Source organism: Anomaloglossus baeobatrachus, chromosome 3 (assembly GCF_048569485.1).
Source record: "Anomaloglossus baeobatrachus isolate aAnoBae1 chromosome 3, aAnoBae1.hap1, whole genome shotgun sequence".
Taxonomy (NCBI): domain Eukaryota; kingdom Metazoa; phylum Chordata; class Amphibia; order Anura; family Aromobatidae; genus Anomaloglossus; species Anomaloglossus baeobatrachus.
Window position 1 is genome coordinate 115,564,651 of NC_134355.1, and position 21,192 is coordinate 115,585,842.

At 43.6% G+C, this 21,192-nt stretch overlaps 1 protein-coding gene across 4 annotated transcripts in view; it reads right to left on the bottom strand.

The window, feature by feature from the left end:
• The window catches only part of CFAP61 (cilia and flagella associated protein 61), a 447,743-nt gene that overhangs the window by 236,917 nt on the left and 189,634 nt on the right, over positions 1-21,192 (bottom strand). For 3 of the 4 annotated variants that reach the window (XM_075339390.1, XM_075339388.1, XM_075339387.1), the window contains one exon: positions 8,674-8,808. The exons of the other annotated variant lie outside the window; for it this stretch is intronic. In XM_075339390.1, coding sequence (XP_075195505.1) covers positions 8,674-8,808 — 135 coding nt within the window. The remainder of the gene's footprint in view (positions 1-8,673; positions 8,809-21,192) is intronic. 4 annotated transcript variants of the gene reach the window in all.

Consider the following 21,192-nt stretch of genomic DNA (forward strand, 5'->3'; position numbering starts at 1 on the left):
GCACACTACGACATCGCAGGTTCGATGTCGGTGGGGTCAAATTGAAAGTGACGCACATCCGGCGTCGCACGCGATATCGTAGTATGTAAAGCTTTTTTGATACGATTAACGAGCGCAAAATCGTCGCAATTGTATCATCGGTGTAGCGTTGGTCATTTCCATAATTTGGAAATGACCGATGTTACGATGTTGTTCCTCGTTCCAGCGGCATCACACATCGCTGTGTGTGAAGCCGCAGGAGCGAGGAACATCTCCTACCTGCGTCCTGCGGCTCACGCCAGCTATGCAAAGGAAGGAGGTGAGCGGGATGTTTACGTCCCGCTCATCTCTGCCCCTCCGCTTCTATTGGCCGCCTGCCTGTGACATCGCTATGACGCCGCACGACCCGCCCCCTTAATAAGGAGGCGGGTCGCCGGTCAGCGCGACGTCGCAGGGCAGGTGAGTGCATGGGAAGCTGGCGTAGCGATAATTTTCGCTACGCCAACTATCACCATGATATCGCAGCTGCGACGGGGGCGGGGACTATCGCGCTCGGCATCGCAAGCATCGGCTTGCGATGTCGGAGTGTGCAAAGTGCCCCTAAGGATAGCCCATCAATGTAAAAGAGGTGGCCAACCTCTCTAAGCAACATTGAAAAAAGGAGTAGGGCTAAATTCCTCCATACTTTTAAGGGATCATCTGATTTGAACAACAGCTTCCTGTTAAGAGGGTCACCTTGGGCAATCGGATTTCAGGTAGACCCAGTGTGTGTCCCAGTTATTATCTGTAAGAACCTGGCAGCAAGCATTCAATTTCCCTTTAACAACACCACAGAGAAAACTAAGCACTATACAGTTAATATTAGTCGTAAAGTCCTGTTCACGTAATGCATGGATATGTTGGATCGTATTGAGCGAAAGATGTGTTTTACAGCCCATTCTACACTAATAGATGGAAAACCTGAACAGAAGAATCCCTATATTAACTTAGAAAGTCCTACATGGAGTTTCATAATGGATTTTATAAACCAGAAACACCATTGTATATAAGCATATAAAAGTCAGCTTGTTCATGATAGTGAAAAGCTCGTCCTTCTTTACCAGAGGCAGACTTTTATCTTGGCATTGAAATTTTTCTTGTCTGGTATACCTTTTAATGACCACTTAGATCATATCAGAAAACATTCAAGATGTTCTTTCGAATCCTATTCACCAGGAAAAACTAAATCTGAAATATGAGCTCAGCCAGGCTGGGGCTGGTATAAGCAACTATGTCTGCTACATCAGAAACTGGTGGACGACAATTTTTTAGAGCAATTTTCCCAATCTAGACTGTTAGCATCTACATTCAGGAGGCTATAAACAGCAGACCTGGAACCAGGTTACTGATTACAGAGCTCAATGGTTATATACTAAGATCCAGGGTTCACTGCGCTTTTACCAAGTCAAACCTGTCAATTTATGGCTCAGATCTCCACTGTAAACACATTACATGGAAAGTGCTGGCTGACGGCAAATTTCCTTAGAGTAAAAGTGAGCAGGTTTTCTGTGTTTTTTCCATTACATCTCATTTGAGAGCTTGACTATTGCCCAATCTTGTCAGGCAGCAGATGGCATTGTTAGCAGGAATGTCCCCAATGTTTGTCACTTCTGCACATTTGCGAAATTAAAAGGAAGATGACCTACCTTGTCTGGAAAGCAAGATGTCAGCGGCATACAGGTGTTAATGGCATTTATGGGGAGGCTGAATGATCATTGTGTAGAGAGAACAAGACTGTCTTTTCAGCTGTCTCAGACTAGTTAACAAGTAGCTATCTGAATACAGAAGAAGAAAGAGCTGCATTTCTTCAATAAAGGACAGCACGAGGACTTAATGAGGATAGAATGTAACTGCAAAATAATCAGATGAGCGCGAGACGTCTCTGATCACAATTAAAAAGGCCGTCAGGCTGCAGCTCAGCAGTTGAAGTATTCTGTTGTGTGTTACAATGATTAGCACATAGTACTACAATATAAAAGGTTTTTTAGTCTAAGGCAATGCCCCGAAGAGAACCTGTCACCATGTCTTTCCATTGAAATAAACATGCTGGGGTGTACACGTGCCCTAGACAGAGCAAAGCGCTACCTCTTATCATTTTACACACTGCTGTGCTTAAACTTAGCCCCCCAAATTTAACTGATAAAAACATCACAGGACACCTACTGGCCCTTTCTTTTGAGCTGTGGATGCCTACATGGATCTTATATTGGCTCATAGACAACCCTGCTCTTTAGGAATCCAATAAGATCCCATTGATCTTAAAAAGTTTAAGAAGGCAGGGCCGTAACAATCGTAAAAGTAGGGAGTGCAACAGCAACCACACCTGAAGGCCCTCCATGGTCTTATACATGATCATGGTGGGAGTGGAGGCCTTTGGGTGGCTGCCTGTATCTGACTGCTGTGGCCAGGCACCAAAGATTATCATGTAATACAGTGCTGCTGGCTGAGTCACTGGAGCAGTGAGGAGGAGCACTGGGAAGAGCGTGTGGTATCATGGTACTCTTCATCAGTCAATCAAATTGATATTGGAAAGTACTACATAGGATCCCCTAGATTTACTAAAGGGGAAAGGGCATAAATCAATTAATTGAAAGTAACTTAGGCAGGGTTCACATGTTGCAGAACTGCATAAACACGTTTAATCGTGAACTGCTGAGTATGTGAGATACAGTTATTTGCAGCACAGTTTTGTCAATTGAAATAATAAAAAATATGTTTGACATAGAAACTCCATACAACCCAAACTTGTAATTCAAAAGCATGGCAGTCACTAGTAGTTACACCCCTGCTGGCAAAAACAAAAAAATGTGGTTCTGTACCTTCTTTTGTCTTCTAGTACCATTAATTCCACAGTACTTCACAGACATGATCATCACTATCCCCAATTTGGCCTACAATCTAAATCCCCTATCACTATTTGGAGTGTGGGAGGAGACCAGAGAACCTGGAGGAAACCCACACAAACACAGGGAGAACATACAAACTCCTTGCAGATGTTGTCTTTGTTGTCTTTGTTGTGATTTAAACCCAGGACCCCAGCGCTGTAAAGCTACAGTGCAACCGTGGCTACTTTCCTTACGGTATTCCTTACATACTAACTCATTTATAAACTATCCTGACTAACTGTGTTATATAATATATGATGTAATTAAAATAAAGATACGCAAAAGCCTCCAATTCAGCATGCAGTTTTCACCAGTTTTCTGATTTAAACTGCTTAAAGTGGTGCAAAACTTGTATAAAAATAAATATCCAATTGTGAGTGTATTTTCTAAATACTTATTTAATAAATCTACCCCATAATATTGGCGGCCTTGTAGTACTGAAATGGTTAACAGAACTGGCGCTGCTCTGTACAAGTATTATTTTCCGTGTCTATCACTGGAGGCTGCAGATTGTGAACTCCATTGTCTAATGACATTGCCAGGACACTTGACCTGATGTCTCCGTGTTCATTGCTCATAAGAAAACCCAACATAACTTTTGTTTGATTAGTAAAGTGCACAGTAAAAGGCGTACAAACTTCAAGTCTTTACTGGCTTTAGAAAGAAGAAGACCAGTCTTAAGGCCACTTTACACGCAACCACATATCTAACGATATGTCGTCGGGGTCACGGAATTCGTGACGCACATCCGGCGTTGTTAGCGACGTCGTTGCGTGTAACACCTAAGAGCCACCGCTAACGATCAAAAATACTCCCCTAAATCGTTGATCGTTGCCACGTCATTCATTTTCAAAATGTCGTTGCTCGTTGTGAACGCAGGTTGTTCGTCGTTCCTGAGGCAGCACACATCGCTACGTGTGACACCCCGGGAACGACGAACAACAGTGTTTCTTCATCCTCCAGCAACGAGGTAGGGGTGTTGTTAATGCGGCTGCTCTCCGCCCCTCCGCTTCTATTGGTCGCCGGCTGTGTGACGCCACACGAACCTCCCCCTTAAAGAAGAGATTGTTCACCGGCCACAGCGACATCGTTCGGAAGCTAAGTGCTTGTGACGCCTACTAGCGATATTGTACACCACAGGCAGCGATTTGGCCGTGACGCACAAACGACGGGTGCGGGTGCGATCGCTAGCGACATCGCTAGCAATGTCGCTGCATGTAAAGCAGACTTCATATATTAATCAACTTCTGGAAACAAAATCTTTGAGGACTCCATGAGTACAGGGGGCTCACTGATTCAATTAAATGAATCTCCCGGCAAATCAGTGTTCTGAAACTCATAATGCTCTATTTACGGGTACTAGTTATAGGTAACCACAGCACCTGGTTCACAATGCTCGGTGGCTAAAATGCTCAGTTCCTAAAAGGGGTTGTTCAATGAAAATCAACAGGATAGGTAACAACTTATAGATCTGCGAGGAGCTGACAGCTGGAACTGAACGGGGAAATTTAGCCCCAATGGAGCATAGTTATTCCTGTTAGAATGGAGTTGCAGAGCGCATGCCCGACTGACGTTCCGTTCATTCCCTATAGGGCTGCGCTTGGCTTTTTTTGGCAGTCCCATTGGGAATCAATGGAGCAGCATTCAAGCTTGCGTATTGATGTTCCCTTCTAACAGGGATAAATGTGCCCCATTTGGGTCCCAGCAGTTGGATACCCACTGATCTATAAGCTATCACCAATCCAGCGAATTGGTGATAAATTGTCTTTGCAGGGTAACCTCTTTACCTCCAACATGATTACAGCAGGAAGAACAGCTGTGGAGCATAAACTGCTTTACTATAAGTGAAATAAGGAGTGAATGTGGTGGGGTGCGTTTACCTGCTAGTACCAGCACTGTGCAGAGAAAAACTACAAAAGGTACTGCTCTTTATTGCCACTGAATTCACATAATTTTCAATCTTATTAGGTGTCCCAGAGGTCAGACCTCTAACATTATAAAATGATGGCTTATCTTAGTATTACTCCAATGCTTTACGGATGGGAAATCACCATTAAATGTTATTTTTCATGATGGAGATGCTCTTTTGTGGCTTCAGATTGAGCTGTGTCTTGTCGGCTTTGGTAGCTATAGTGATGAAAGGGATTGAACTTAAGAGGTCAACGAGTATATAATACCAGAATCCTAGGTTTCCTAGCTTTCACGGCTAAACATGAGAAAAATAAACTGTAGGAAAATCCCGACAAAGTTTATGAATTATGGAAGACGTATGTACCGTAGATCACATTCTAGAATAAATTCAAAGATGAATCATTTCTTTCCTAGGATTTTCTAGATAAATAAATCTGAGGATAAATTTAGTCTACAGAGCCATGTACCTATTGGTGTTTCTGTCTTCATATATCAGTATTTACAGTAATATAGTAGTTTACTAATGTAATGTAGTGATTGAGTCTGTTCGTGTCTGCTTCATCCACGTGAAAAAAAAAACAGGAGGAAAGAAAAAAAAATAAGCTGTCAAAACAGGTCAGTTATTCTAAATGATGATTTCACCTATTCTTCTCTTGTATCAATAATTACATAATTACTATGAGCAGATGGATTGCCGCACACAGGCAGATGGTGAGGATAGTGCAGAAGTAAACAGGCTGAAAATTGATGATTTCTTTTCCAAACAAGGATTCCATTACTTCAAAAAATAATAAATGACTGCAAATATAGTTTGGGATTAGGAAGAACAGACTAGAATACACCCGGGCTCATCACTTTGCTGATGCCATAATACAATGAAGCTACCGTGAGCATTTTAACTTACAATGAAATTGCAAACAACATCTTGTTAAAGACAACTGCACGGGGAATATATAATATCTCATCATCTACAATGGCAGCTGGCAGCTCCTTCTACTCTAATCAACATTATTAAAACAGCATTCAATGACATTTCTCTGTCTAAATCTGCAGAAAAAGTCATATAACTTTGTAAATACAGTTGTGGTTATACTCGGAAATAGAAGACAACTGTAGAGACAAAGACGCGCAAATAGGGTCTTATCTGAGATATTAGCAAACCCCATTTGGAGTATAAAGGCTCACTTTCTGTAGTTCTGAAAGTCACAACTACCGTACTACAATAGTGTGCAACATAACTGCCGGAGTACTGAAGAAAGGGAAGAAAGGGTTAAAAAACGCAATGCAATGGAGAGAGCCCAAATTAAGGCTGGTAAGGATTATGATCTTTGTCAACGCGTTTCAGAGATAATCATTCATGTGATTTTTGTCCTGAAGAAGGAAAATTCTCTCTGAAACGCATTGACAAATAAAGATAGGGATCCTTATAAGCCTGAATTTCGGATTACTTCCATGGCAGTGCGTTTTTTTACCCTTTCTTCCACCAACATTGGTTACATTCGGAAATAGACAGAGGCTGGCAGACTGTGCAGGTAGCTCAGCTTTAAAATAGACACCAAGCACCCCGAAATTAGCTGTTACCAGTTCCTATCTGCTCCAGCAGCAGCCGGATGTTATCAGTGTATGGGATCTGTTGTACCTGTTTTGGCCACTAATCTGTGTGATGGAATCGTTGTATTTCTCTTTGTCCACTACTGGAGCTGGTAAGAGATAATTGTTGGGGTGTTGAACCCCAACTAATCTGATAGTGATGATCTATTCTAGTAATCATAGTAGTTCTTTAAGAGAAAATAATTTAGAGAGCACTGAGTACTTCCCATTGTGAACATGCTTAGAATCTTTATCCAAACAACTACACTCGGTTGTCAAACATGTGACCCCCACAGCTTAGATTTAACTGTAAATTCACCATCTGAGCTCCCACGCGGCCCTAATGTCAAGCAACAGAACACCAGTTTAGAGTTTAGTTTTAGGCATAAACAGAAAATGAAAATTCATGAGACTCCAATTACTCATCATTTTATGGACACTAAGGTTTTGACAAGTTCAAGCTCAAGGACAAAAAGTGTGCCTCAAGAAATTTACCTGCATTTTTAAGATGGCGATAAACATTAGATGAATCTCGCCCAAACATAGCAATTTTAACAAGACCAGATAATCTTCACATTTGCATGATAGTGTCCCAACTTTCCAATAGCATTAGAATATTACAGAAAAAGGATCAGGCATGTTGGATTTGAATCTTCTTAAAGCACCACTGCACTGTTGTTGTATTTCAGGGATGGAGTGATGTTTTAATTCTGAGCCCTCTGCTCCCTGTCATATATTCACCTTCTGACAGCTTCCCCTTTTACTGATGCTGCTCCGCTACTGCGGCGACATCCTGTGACAGTAACTTCAAACTGGCAGGAAGTCAGAAGTTACGTCACAAGCTCCCAATGTAATTCTATAAGAGCAAGAATAAGGCCAGAAATAAGCTGTCATAGACTTGCATTGTGTTGTGACTTCGGCATGCTCCATGAAACACAGGAGCTGCTGGCAGGCCACAAATCACAAGAGACCGTCAGGAGCGACACTGAAAAAAGATAAAGACGCCAAAGAGTGAGTATAAGACAGGGGGCTGGAGACTTAGATTTAAAGCACCACTCTAGAGGTACAATAAATAAAACAAAAAGGCTGTCGCTGAAGGTGTCTGGCAGCAGCTTACCTCTTTCTTGTGCTTAGATTCACTAGTGTGCTTTGATCTAAGTATAACATTGAGACTACTGCATAATTTTCTATTCCTTTGCACAGTTTACTATCATATGGAAAAAACTATGGCTGTTTCCTATTTTCAAACATGAATGGCTAAATGTAGATGCCAAAATGTGTGAAGGGTCATATCTGCTGCATTGCAGGTCTCTGGCCTTTACTACTTGTACATATATATATATATTGGGGCCAGTCCTATTGTTTTCTGCTACTGTTATATTATCCTATACTGTTTGAGGTCAAAATAGGTCTGCAGGCCCCCTGAGGACACTTACACGCCAGGGCCTACTCAATGAAGGCCACGACTGCTATGGGCCTACACACAGTCAGTAAATTACACAGAAAAATTATTAGAAGAAACATATTTACTACCAATAATACTCTGACTAACAGAAAACTACTTAGTTGAGTTTTTGGGGGATTTCCACTACAGATTGCAACATATCTTTTTCCAGAAGTAAAAGCAAACTTATACAAAATCCAATGGACCAATAAAAGTAAGTGGGGTCTATCACGATAAGTTGAGATTAGTTTCTTAATGATCCATTAAAACAGTCATGGCTCTTGTGGAGGTGACAGCAATGGTGCTAATTTGAAAAGCACCTCAATCAAGTTGGCTACATCATACAGAGAACATGGAAACTTTGTAAGCCCAGGGGCATTATGGTATGTCTTATGTCGAGACAGCACTAGTACAAAGTATTGTGAAAGAAGTATCGGTAAAAGTCTGACATACATCAATACGACAGGGGGAACTCACATACACAACAGTGGGCGCTTCTATGCCAAGCAACAGGAACTCAGACTGAAGCAGAAGTCCTTTTTATTACTTTTTTGAGTTCATGGAACCTTTATTACGAGTTAGTTTGGCTGCATCAGGTTGTGGCATTATCTCTGAGATGTAAGAGATGTGAGTTCTAGCTACATTCATGATACATACGGTACATTTAAACATTTGGATACAGCTCACTCTGTGAGGGTATGAACACCCAGTACTGTGTAATTAAGAAGCAACCTATTCATACTGAGACAGCAATTCCATGCCATCTGCCAAACCTTGTAGAGCCTGGCATGGTGCCTGTTGCCTGCTGTAGCTTCTGTTACCCACCTGATCCTTGGAGACCTGCTTTGATGGAGCATTTATGCCAAGCTTTTCCAGAGGATAGACAATCTGTCGTCTTGGTCGCACGGGAACCATGTAATGAAGGGCAGATGTCAGTGAATGGGAGCAGGGATTCTTAAACTGAAAGACAACCATCTTCATTTTAGTAAGGAGAATGCCAACTCCGCGTCTCGCAGATGTTTAACAAACGCGCAATTCTTAACGGACTTGGCAAATTGAAAGCCAGGGTTAGAGAAAAATAATAACAAATAAACATAGTGCTAGAGCCGGGGAAGGAGTTCACATAATACCCACCACTAATGAAGATAATTATGAGAGTAATTACATTACCATCTCTGTGGGAATGACAGATAAACAAGTGGCTTGGTTTATGGCATTTTGCTGTACCAGAATTTTTCCCAGGAGCAAATTCTCTCACTACCAATCGTAAATTATCTCATTTTACCTCCTATTTTTCTTCTGCATTAGTCAAGGATCTTGTGCTCAGAACCTCCTACTGCTTCAATTGATGGGAAATAAGACTCTGGTTACAGAAAGGATCACTGAAGAAATGTGTTCTTCCTTTGGTTCCGAGGAATTACTAGAATGCGCAAATACTAAACTTGGGCCTATCATTACGGCATTGATGTACAAGGTGAATCCTACGCTGTCTCTTTGACATGATGGTTACCAAGTATCCTGAATTTTACACCAGCACATGCACAGTTTGCAGGAAGTTCGTTTTTTTTCTCACTACTTCTCCAGGTTTACGTAAATGATTTGTCCAAGATAAAAAAAAGTTTCTGTTTTTCTAAAGAACTGTGCTATTCTTGTTAAGGCCACGAGCACACGTTCAGTATTTGGCAACTTTTTTCTTCAGTATTTGTACGGCAAAACCAGGAGGGCAACAATCAGAGGAGAGTGTAATAGAAACACAGGCACTACTCCTGGTTTTGGCTACAAATACTGATGTAAAATACCAAATACTCACCGTGTGTACGTGACCTTACTCTAATGTCTTGCATAATGTTTCAAAGCTAAGTGTGGAAATAAGAGGGAAGAGATTGGGGTCAGGGCTGGCTGCAAATCCTTCATAAATTGCTGGGTGTTGATGGCAGATAGTTTCCATATGTGTGGTGTCCTTAGTAGAGTAACAAACTTCAATAGAGAAAAAAAAGTAAGTTGTGGTCAGAAGGTGGGGAGTTATTAAAATCATACAATGAGCAAAATCGGAAGAAGATCTTCACGAGAGTTAGTAAACTGTGAGAGGCCTAGAGATTAGGTTACAGAAAGAAGATGAGCAGCAGATTCAGAGAGTGGATTATATTATCAATGGGAATGGTAACGTCACCCCTAATGAGTGTGGGAAAGTCACAGAACAGACAGTGCAGAAGCCAGGTTGCAAAATTATTAACCTCTTCACTCCCAGGCGATTTTCCGTTTTTTAGTTTTCATTTTGTTTTCTCCTTCCAAGAACCTTCATTTTTTTATTTTTATGTCAATATAGCCATATGAGGGTTTGTTTTTTGTTTTTTTTTGCGGGACGCGATCCACACTATTCCGAACCTCCCACTCCCGACTCCTAGACTTCTCCCGAGCTGCACAAATCCTCTGGAATTCTCTACCCCAAGAAACTAAGACGATACACAACTTACATAGCTCCAGATGCTCCCTAAGGCCTGTTTCACACATCAGTGAAAAACACAGACGTTTTTCACTGATGTGTAAAAAACACATACAGTACCTACAAGTAGTATTCAACCCAATGCAGATTTAGCAGGTTTACACATTCGGAATTAACTTGGCATTGTGACATTTGGACTGTAGATCAGCCTGGAAGTGTGAAATGCACTGCAGCAAAAAAGAATGTTATTTCTTTTTTTATTTTTTTTTTTTAAATTGTGAAAAGTTTATTCAGAGGGTCATTTATTATTCAACCCCTCAAACCACAAGAATTCTGTTTGGTTCCCCTAAAGTATTAAGAAGTATTTCAGGCACAAATAACAATAAGCGTCACATGTTTGGATTAATTATCTCTTTTTCCAGCCTTTTCTGACTAATTAAGACCCTCCCCAAACTTGTGAACAGCACTCATACTTTGTCAACATGGGAAAGACAAAGGAGCATTCCAAGGCCATCAGAGACAAGATCGTGGAGGGTCACAAGGCTGGCAAGGGGTACAAAACCCTTTCCAAGGAGTTGGGCCTACCTGTCTCCACTGTTGGGAGCATCATCCGGAAGTGGAAGGCTTATGGAACTACTGTTAGCCTTCCACGGCCTGGACAGCCTTTGAAAGTTTCCACCCGTGCCGAGGCCAGGCTTGTCCGAAGAGTCAAGGCTAACCCAAGGACAACAAGGAAGGAGCTCCGGGAAGATCTCATGGCAGTGGGGACATTGGTTTCAGTCAATACCATAAGTAACGTACTCCACCGCAATGGTCTCCGTTCCAGACGAGCCCGTAAGGTACCTTTACTTTCAAAGCGTCATGTCAAGGCTCGTCTACAGTTTGCTCATGATCACTTGGAGGACTCTGAGACAGACTGGTTCAAGGTTCTCTGGTCTGATGAGACCAAGATCGAGATCTTTGGTGCCAACCACACACGTGACATTTGGAGACTGGATGGCACTGCATACGACCCCAAGAATACCATCCCTACAGTCAAGCATGGTGGTGGCAGCATCATGCTGTGGGGCTGTTTCTCAGCCAAGGGGCCTGGCCATCTGGTCCGCATCCATGGGAAGATGGATAGCACGGCCTACCTGGAGATTTTGGTTAAGAACCTCCGCTCCTCCATCAAGGATCTTAAGATGGGTCGTCATTTCATCTTCCAACAAGACAACGACCCAAAGCACACAGCCAAGAAAACCAAGGCCTGGTTCAAGAGGGAAAAAATCAAGGTGTTGAGGTGGCCTAGTCAGTCTCCTGACCTTAACCCAATTGAAAACTTGTGGAAGGAGCTCAAGATTAAAGTCCACATGAGACACGCAAAGAACCTAGATAACTTGGAGAAGATCTGCATGGAGGAGTGGGCCAAGATAACTCCAGAGACCTGTGCCGGCCTGATCAGGTCTTATAAAAGACGATTATTAGCTGTAATTGCAAACAAGGGTTATTCCACAAAATATTAAACCTAGGGGTTGAATAATAATTGACCCACACTTTTATGTTGAAAATTTATTAAAATTTAACTGAGCAACATAACTTGTTGGTTTGTAAGATTTATGCATCTGTTACTAAATCCTGCTCTTGTTTGAAGTTTGCAGGCTCTAACTTATTTGCATCTTATCAAACCTGCTAAATCTGCAGGGGGTTGAATACTACTTGTAGGCACTGTATGTCCATGTGCTATCCGTGATCCCTGTCAGTCATCCGTGATAGCACATGGACATATACTCACCTGTCCCGCTCCTGCTGTCCGTGGTGCTGAGCTCTTCGGCTCTGCAGTGTATCCTGTTACCGCTGACCCTGCTGCAGCTACTTCGGCTGCTCCGTACTTAAATGAATATGCAAGAGAATAAGCTGCCGTGCTGGAAGGAGGAGGCAGCAGAGGCTGAAGACAGCATCACTGGTGATTTTCTTGTACGTGTTTCACGGATCACACCTTAGTGTGGTCCGTGAGACATCAGTGATGCCAGAAAAAAAACGAACATGTCTCCATGCGGAGCACACTGACATGCATGTATGCTGCACGGAGACAGGGTCAGTGAAAAATCATTGATGTGTGCGCAGACCCACTGATATTAATGGGTCTGCGTATGTCCGTGATTCTGGTACGTATAAAAACTAGCACATACGTACCAGAATCACTGACGTGTGAAAGAGGCCTAAAACACATCTTTTAGGGTGGCCTATAACTCTCCCTAATCAAAATTAGACTAATTACCACAAAACACCTGCAAAGGCTTTTAAAACACCTGCAAAAGCATTTCAAATGGTTCCTTGGTCTGGCTCAGTAGGTTACATAATCATGAGGAAGACTGCTGACATGACAGACGTCAAGAAGGCAGTCATTGACACACTCAACAAGGAGAGTAAGCCACAAAAGGTCATTGCTAAAGAAGCTGGCTGTTCACAGAGTGCTGTATCCAAGCATATCAATGAAAAGTTGAGTGGAAGGAAAAAGTGTGGTAAAAAAAAGGTGCACAAGCAACCGGGATAACTGCAGCCTTGATAGGATTGTTAAGAAGAAGCCCAGATACTGGATCTAAATGAGCAGCTGGCAACTCTGAGATGCGTTAGCCATATGGAAAGGAGTTTGCTGCTCACTGAGCAGCAGCTTGCTGGGTCAGATGTGGGCGAGGATCGTAGTAGGGAGCGGCAGGACGGTGAGGTAGGTAGCTGGGTGACAGTTAGAAAGGGGGGTAAAGGGAAAAGTGCTAGGAAGGCTAGTCCTGAACTGACACACCCCAATAGGTTTGCAAACTTGGCAGATGAGGGGGATGTCATTACAGGGGTAGCATTGCTGCAGCAAGGCATGACCTCTGAATGCCAGAGGAGTGTCTGCTCCAGTAAGGGGGGGAATAGGAGTGCAGGGCAGGCAAGACAGGTACTGGTAGTGGGGGACTCAATTATTAGGGGGACAGATAGGGCAATCTGTCACAAAGACAGGGATCGCCGAACAGTGTGTTGTCTTCCTGGCGCTCGAGTTCGGCACATCGCTGATCGGGTTGACAGATTACTGGGAGGGGCTGGGGAGGACCCAGCGGTCATTGTACACATTGGCACAAATGACAAAGTTAGAGGTAGGTGGAAGGTCCTTAAAGATGATTTCAAGGAATTAGGTTGTAAGCTTAAAGCATGGACCTCCAAGGTGGTATTTTCGGAAATACTACCTGTGCCACGAGCCACACTAGAGAGGCAAAGGGAGATCAGGGAGGTTAACAGGTGGCTCAGGAATTGGTGTAGAAAAGAGGGTTTTGGGTTCCTGGAGAATTGGGCCGACTTTTCAGTTGGCTACAGATTCTATGCTAGGGATGGGCTGCATCTTAATGGGGAGGGTGCAGCTCTGCTGGGGCAGAAAATGGCTAGAAGGTTGGAGGAGTGTTTAAACTAGGAATGGGGGGCGAGGGTATTCACTTTATAGAAGGGGAATGTAGTGCAGATAGTGACCAGGGCACAAGTAATGAAATTGGGGGTGGTACGGGGGGAAGGGTTAGGACAGTTAATACAGTAAGCAGGAATACAGGTACAGAGTCATACGTAACGTGCATGTACACTAATGCTCGAAGCCTCACAAATAAGGTGGAGGAATTAGAATTAATATTGTTGGAAGAAAATTATGATATTGTGGGGATATCAGAGACATGGCTGGATGAGAGCTATGACTGGGCTGTTAATTTACAGGGTTATAGCCTATTCAGGAATGACCGTACAAATAAGCGAGGGGGAGGTGTGTGTCTATATGTAAAATCATCCTTAAAACCCATCCTGCGTGACAAAATATGTGAGGGTACTGAGAATGTAGAGTCCCTATGGGTGGAGATAAGGGGGGGGAGAATGAATAATAAAATACTGATAGGGGTGTGTTATAAGATGCCGAATATTATGGAAGAGGTTAAGAATCTCCTCATAAAGCAAATTGATAAAGCAGCGAGTCTCGGAGAGGTAATTATTATGGGGGACTTTAACTATCCTGATATAAATTGGGGAACAGAAACTTGCAGTTCCAGCAAAGGAAATAGATTTTTGATAACAATGAAAGATAATTACCTTTCACAAATGGTACATGACCCCACAAGAGGGGGAGCACTACTAGACCTTGTACTAACCAATAGGCCAGACCGCATATCAAATATACAAGTTGGGGGTTACTTGGGGAATAGTGATCACAAAATAATAAGTTTTCATGTATTCTTTAGTAAGATGTATAGTAGAGGGGCTACAAGGACACTAAACTTCAGGAAAGCAAATTTTAAACGGTTGAGAGATGATCTTAATGCAATAAACTGGGATGATGTACTAAGTAATAAAAGTACACAAAGCAAATGGGAGACTTTTATGAGCATCCTGAATAGGGCTTGTGCAGAAAATATACCCTATGGGAACAAACATGCTAGAAATAGGAAGAAACCCCTATGGCTAAATAGAGCTGTAAGGGAAGCAATAAAAGAAAAACAGAAAGCCTTAAAAGAATTAAAGAGGGTAGGTAGTGATGAGGCATTATATAATTATAGAAAATTAAATAAAATATGTAAAAAGCAAATTAAGTTAGCTAAGTTTGAGACAGAGAGACTCATTACAAGAGAAAGTAAAAATAATCCTAAAATATTCTTTAACTACATAAACAGTAAAAAACTGAAAAGCGATAGTGTTGACCCCCTTAAAAATAGTCTTGGTGAAATGGTGGAAGGGGATGAGGGTAAAGCCAACCTGCTGAATGAATTTTTTTCTACGGTTTTTATACAAGAAAATGCCATGGCAGATGACATGACCAGTGATGCCATAAATTCACCCTTGAATATTACCTGCTTAACCCAGCAGGAAGTACGACGCCGCCTCGAAATCACTAAGGTTGACAAATCTCCGGTCCCAGATGGCATACACCCCAGAGTACTACAGGAATTGAGTTCTGTGATAGATAGACCATTATTTTTAATCTTCTCAGATTCCTTAATAACAGGGTCGGTACCGCAGGACTGGCGCATAGCAAATGTGGTGCCAATATTCAAAAAGGGGACAAAAACTGAGCCGGGAAATTATAGGCCGGTAAGTTTAACCTCTACGGTTGGTAAAATCCTTGAGGGGTTCTTGAGAGATGCTATACTGGAGTATCTCAAGAAAAATAACCTTATGACAGAGTATCAACATGGGTTTATGAGGGATCGATCCTGTCAAACTAATTTGATCAGCTTCTATGAAGAGGTAAGTTCAAGCCTGGACCAGGGAAATGCAGTGGATGTTGTGTATATGGACTTTTCAAAAGCTTTTGATACGGTGCCACACAAAAGGTTGGTACATAAAATGAGAATAATGGGGATAGGGGAAAATATGTGTAACTGGGTTAAAATTAGGCTCAGTGATAGGAAACAAAGGGTGGTTATTAATGGTACGTACTCGGACTGGGTCTCAGTTCATAGTGGGGTACCACAGGGGTCAGTATTGGGCCCGCTTCTTTTCAACATATTTATTAATGACCTTGTTGGGGGCATGCGGAGTAGAATTTCAATATTTGCAGATGATACTAAACTCTGCAGGGTAATCAATACAGAGGAGGATAAGTTTATATTACAGGGAGATTTATGTAAATTGGAGAATTGGGCTGAGAAGTGGCAATTGAAGTTTAATGTAGATAAATGTAAGGTCATGCACTTGGGTAGAGGAAATAAAATGTATGATTATGTACTTAATTGTAGAACACTGGGTAAAACAGGCACAGAAAAAGACTTGGGTGTATGGGTGGATGGTAAACTTCACTTTAGTGGACAGTGTCAGGCAGCTGCTGCCAGGGCTAATAAAATAATGGGATGTATTAAAAGAGGTATAAGTGTTCATGAAAAAAATATAGTTCTACCTCTGTACAAGTCACTAGTGCGACCGCACTTAGAATACTGTGTACAAGTCTGGTCACCGATATATAAGAAGGACATAGCTGAACTGGAGAGGGTGCAGAGAAGAGCGACCAAGATTATTAGAGGAATGGGGGGGCTGCAATACCAAGACAGGTTATTAAACTTGGGGTTATTTAGTCTGGAAAAACGAAGGCTTAGGGGGGATCTAATCACAATGTATAAATATATGAGGGGACAGTACAGAGACCTTTCCAAAGATCTTTTTACACCTAGGCCTGCGACTGGAACACGGGGGCATCCGCTACGTCTTGAGGAAAGAAGGTTTAATCATAATCACAGACGAGGATTCTTTACTGTACGAGCAGTGAGACTATGGAACTCTCTGCCGCATGATGTTGTAATGAGTGATTCACTACTAACATTTAAGCAGAGCCTGGACGCCTTTCTTGAAAAATTTAATATTACCAGTTATGTATATTAGATTTTATGACAGGGTGTTGATCCAGGGAACTAGTCTGATTGCCGGATGTGGAGTCAGGAAGGAAATTTTTTCCCCATTGGAACTTGTTTGTCACATTGGGGTTTTTTTTTTGGTTTTTTTTGCCTTCCTCTGGATCAACATGTTAGGCTACGGGTTGAACTAGATGGACTTAGAGTCTCCCTTCAACCTTAAAAACTATGATACTATGAAGAAAAGGCCATTCAAAAAATTGGGGGAGATTCACAAGGCGTGGACTGCTGCTGGAGTCAGTGCTTCTGGAGCCACCATAAACAGACGTATCCAGGATATGGGCTACAACTTGTCTCATTCCTTGTGTCAAGCCACTCATGACCAATAGACAATGTTAGAAGTGTCTTACCTGGGCCAAAGAGAAAAAGAACTGTACTGTTGCTCAGTGGTCCAAGGTGTTGCTTTCAGATGAAAGAATGTTTTGCATTTCATTTGGAAATCAAGGTTCCAGAGTCTGGAGGAAGCGTGGAGAGGCCACAATCCAAGCTGCTTGGGGTTCAGTATGAAGTTTCCACAATCATTGATAATTTGGGGAGCCATGTCATCTGCTGGTGTAGGTCCACTGTGTTTTATCAAGACCAAAGTCAGCACAGCCGTCTACCAAGAAATTTTAGAGCACTTCATGATTCCCTCTGCCAACAAGCTTTTTGGACACGGAAATTTCATTGGCACCTGTCCACACAGGCAAAAGTAACAATACCTGGTTTAATAACCCCAGTATCACTGTGCTTGATTGGCCAGCGAACTCACCTGACTTAAACCCTATAGATAATCTATAGAGTATTCTCAAGAGGAAGATGAGAGACCCCAGACCCAACAATGCAGACGAGCTGAAGGCTGCTATCAAAGTAACCTGGGCTTCCATAACACCTCAGCAGTGACACAGGCTGATCGCCTCCATGCCACGTCGCATTGATGCAGTAATTCATGCAAAAGGAGCCCTGACCAAGTATTGAGCCATTTACTGCACAGACTTTTCTGTACGTGCCAACATTTCTGAGTTTAAAATCTTTTTTTTCTGTTGTTCTCATGTAATATTCTAATATATTGAGATAATGACTTTTGGGTTTTCATTGGCTGTAAGCCATAATCATCAACATTAACAGAAATAAACACCTGAAAAAGATTACTGACTTGAAGCCTGCACTATCCAATCGCTTCTGCTGTTCAGAGCGATGCTTCAGCATCCGTCTCAAACAGCAGAAATGCAGGTCATAACAGTGACAGGGGTCATCAGCTGACCACACTGTCATGAAAACCCATCTGCGTCCCGTGATCGCGTCACGAGAGTCGCAATGGCATCAGGGAACAGCGCAATCCCCGCCGGCGCATGTTAGATCACGCTGTCAGAGTTTTAAAGCACAATCTAACTGGTTAACAGGCGCATGTGGATCTGTTAGCTGCACATGTCTGCTGATCAGATCACTCGACATGTGTAAGGAATACTGCAGGCTCATCACAAGAGCCCGCATTAGAGGACCATACATGACCACTGACATAAAGGTATGTCATTGGTCATAAAGGGGTTAAAGAAGTGATCGGGTTTGCCCTGACAGCTTTAAACAATCATCCCTCACAAGGAGAAGGGGTGGAAAAGTCAGGCTATCAATGAGGTTTTGAAAAGCTAGCAGAAGACTTTTAGGCTATGTTCACACAGGGAGTTTTTGCAGCTTTTTTTTGCTGACCAAACCTGATCTTGTGGCAGGATGTCTCCTGGGAGTCATCTGTGTTTTTTGTGGCATTTTTGCAGCAGTTTTTGCAGCGTTTTTTTTTGCACTTTCTGTGATGTCCGGACCAAGTGCAGACCCACAGGGGTTCAAAAGTACACAAGTGGCAGGCCCGAGTCGGGATTGATCCGGCACTCGGGTAATAAAAAAAAGTAAAAACAAAGTCAAGCAAGCACACTATACTTTACCAGTCTCCGGCAACACTGTACCTGCTCAGTAGATGCTAGAGTGTACGGCCTCCTTTCAGTTATGACGTCATTTCAACTTGCTTCTATCACATGGGGGCGCAGGGGAAGCGAAACCCCCTCCTTGCGTAATTGTAGTGGATAAGAGAAAACATTGTCAATCTCACTAATCAAGCCGGTCATGCCCACTAACCCAGTTGGTCACGCATACTAAACTGGAAAAAGCCTGTACATTCTAGACCAAACCTTGGAGTGGCCTGATCTACGATTTTATGCCTCAGCCCCGCTCTCAGGGCCGGGAGCTATGTATCCCGCAGTGCAGTGATAAGCAGCTGCCATGCCCCCACTCTGCCGGTCACGCCCACTCTTGCTGCCAGTCATGCCCCCTCTGGATGCTGGCCACAGTCTCTGGGTGCCTTCCATGGTGTCTATGCTGCTGGCCACGCCACTTTTGCGGTCGTCCACGCCCCCTCAATGCTGGACACAAACACACCCTCTCCTCGGATGCCTTCCTTGTCTTTTCCTGCTGCTCTCTTGATGCTGGCCACGCTCCCTTTGCATGCCCCTTCTACCCAGGATCCTCACATGTGACCAGCTCAACTCCACAATGGCCACTTCAAAAACGTCTGTTCTGCAACTGAGGTAATGTGCACCAGTAGCAGCAGGGAGAGTGCAGAGTGCCTGCAGGAGGAGGGGAGAGCAGGAGAGCAGCACTTGTGTCTTCTCAGGTTCCCCCTGTGCCTGCAATAGAAGACGCAGACACACAGGGGACTCAGAGAAGGCAGCCAATAGAGCCCTCAGGCTCTGCTGCTGCAGTGCTTCCTGCCTGTTCCCTCAGTGTCTTCCAGTGTTGCCAGCCTGTGCACTCAGCACCCCCAGGCCAGTATGTATGCCCCACAGGCCACCAGGGTCAGTATGTATGCTCCACAGGCCACCAGGGCCAGTATGTATGCTCCACAGGCCACCACTGTCAGTATGTATGCTCCACAGGCCACCAGGGCAAGTATGTATGCTCCACAGGCCACCACTGTCAGTATGAATGCTCCACAGGCCACCAGGGCCAGTATGTATGCCCCACAGGCCACCACTGTCAGTATTTATGCTCCACAGGCCACCAGGGCCAGTATGTATGCCCCACAGGCCACCAGGGCCAGTATGTATGCCCCACAGGCCACCACTGTCAGTATGTATGCTACACAGGCCACCAGGGCCAGTATGTATGCTCCACAGGCCACTACTGTCAGTATGTATGCTCCACAGGCCACCAGGGCTAGTATGAATGCCCCACAAGCCCCAGTAATGTGTATGCCCCCTACTGACCACAGTAATGTCTATGCCACTTACTGACCTCCATATTTTCATTGAATATTTGTATTGTTTACCCTACTGTTCATTTTTGAAGGGATAGTATATATACTATATGCAGTATTGGGTAGAACTGAGTTAATTATATTAGTCTGGCCCTCTAAAACCATCCCAATTTCTCATGCGGCCCCACGGGAAAATGAATTGCCCACTTTTGTTCTAGGCTCAATCATACCTGCTCCCGCAGCCCCTCATTAGCCTCACAAAGGCTGGGGGCGCATCTGACTGCAACCAATCACAGAAGCCGGTGGGTGGGGAAAGCAGTGAATATACAATAAAGGTAATGAGTGGCTAAGGAAGTGAAGGAGGGGTCGCGGGAGCGTACAGCCGCGTCGGTAAGTATAGCGCACCTGCTCGAATCCCCCTATATTTTCCACCACCATTTTTAAGTGCTGGCTTCTGGTCTCCACAGACTGGCATACGGCCAGATGCCCTGGATCAATTCCGGGATGGAATCCAGTTAGACCTGCCGATCCTGGATTTCTGTGAGTTCACCCGTCACTAGGGTGAAAAACCTTCGCAAAACTGCTGAAAAGAATGGACATGGTTATTAAAAGAATGTCTCAACTGCTCTTTCTCAGTTTCAGTTGCATGTGTTAGGGAGCCTATGGGAGCATTTACACTTTACAATGTAAGGCCTCTTTCACACATACATGCCTCCGGTACGTGTATGGTCCGTTTCCTCACGTACCGGAGACACGTACACATGTAGACCTATGTCTTCCTATGGTTTAGGACACACGTACTGTATGTATTTTCGCACGGAGCGTGTGTCCATTCCGTAGTTACGTGTGTCCGTGCGTTTCTCACGGCAACATGTCCGTTTTCTCTCCGGCATCACGGGTGTCACGCGGAATGCAAACGGGTCACACGTAACACAAACTGACCACACGGATGTGTTCCGTGTGACACGCACTGGAGAAAAGACATGTGTCTGCAAGAAAAAAAAAACAAAACTTTACTCACCTTCTCCAGCCCTGCAGTCTCTGCCGCTGCTGTCACTTGCTGCTGACCACCGCTCATTATGCTCATTGAATATTCACTTCACTGCGGCCGGAAGCAGCAGCAGCGGGGAGTCAGCAGGACCGGAGACCGAAGATCAGCACTACGGACAGCAAAGCCAGGGACAGGTGAGTAGAAAGTTTCCGTTCTCCGTGTGTTATCACGGATAACACACGGAGAACAAAAGTAGGCAATAAACACGGCTCACAGAGGGCAAAACGCACCT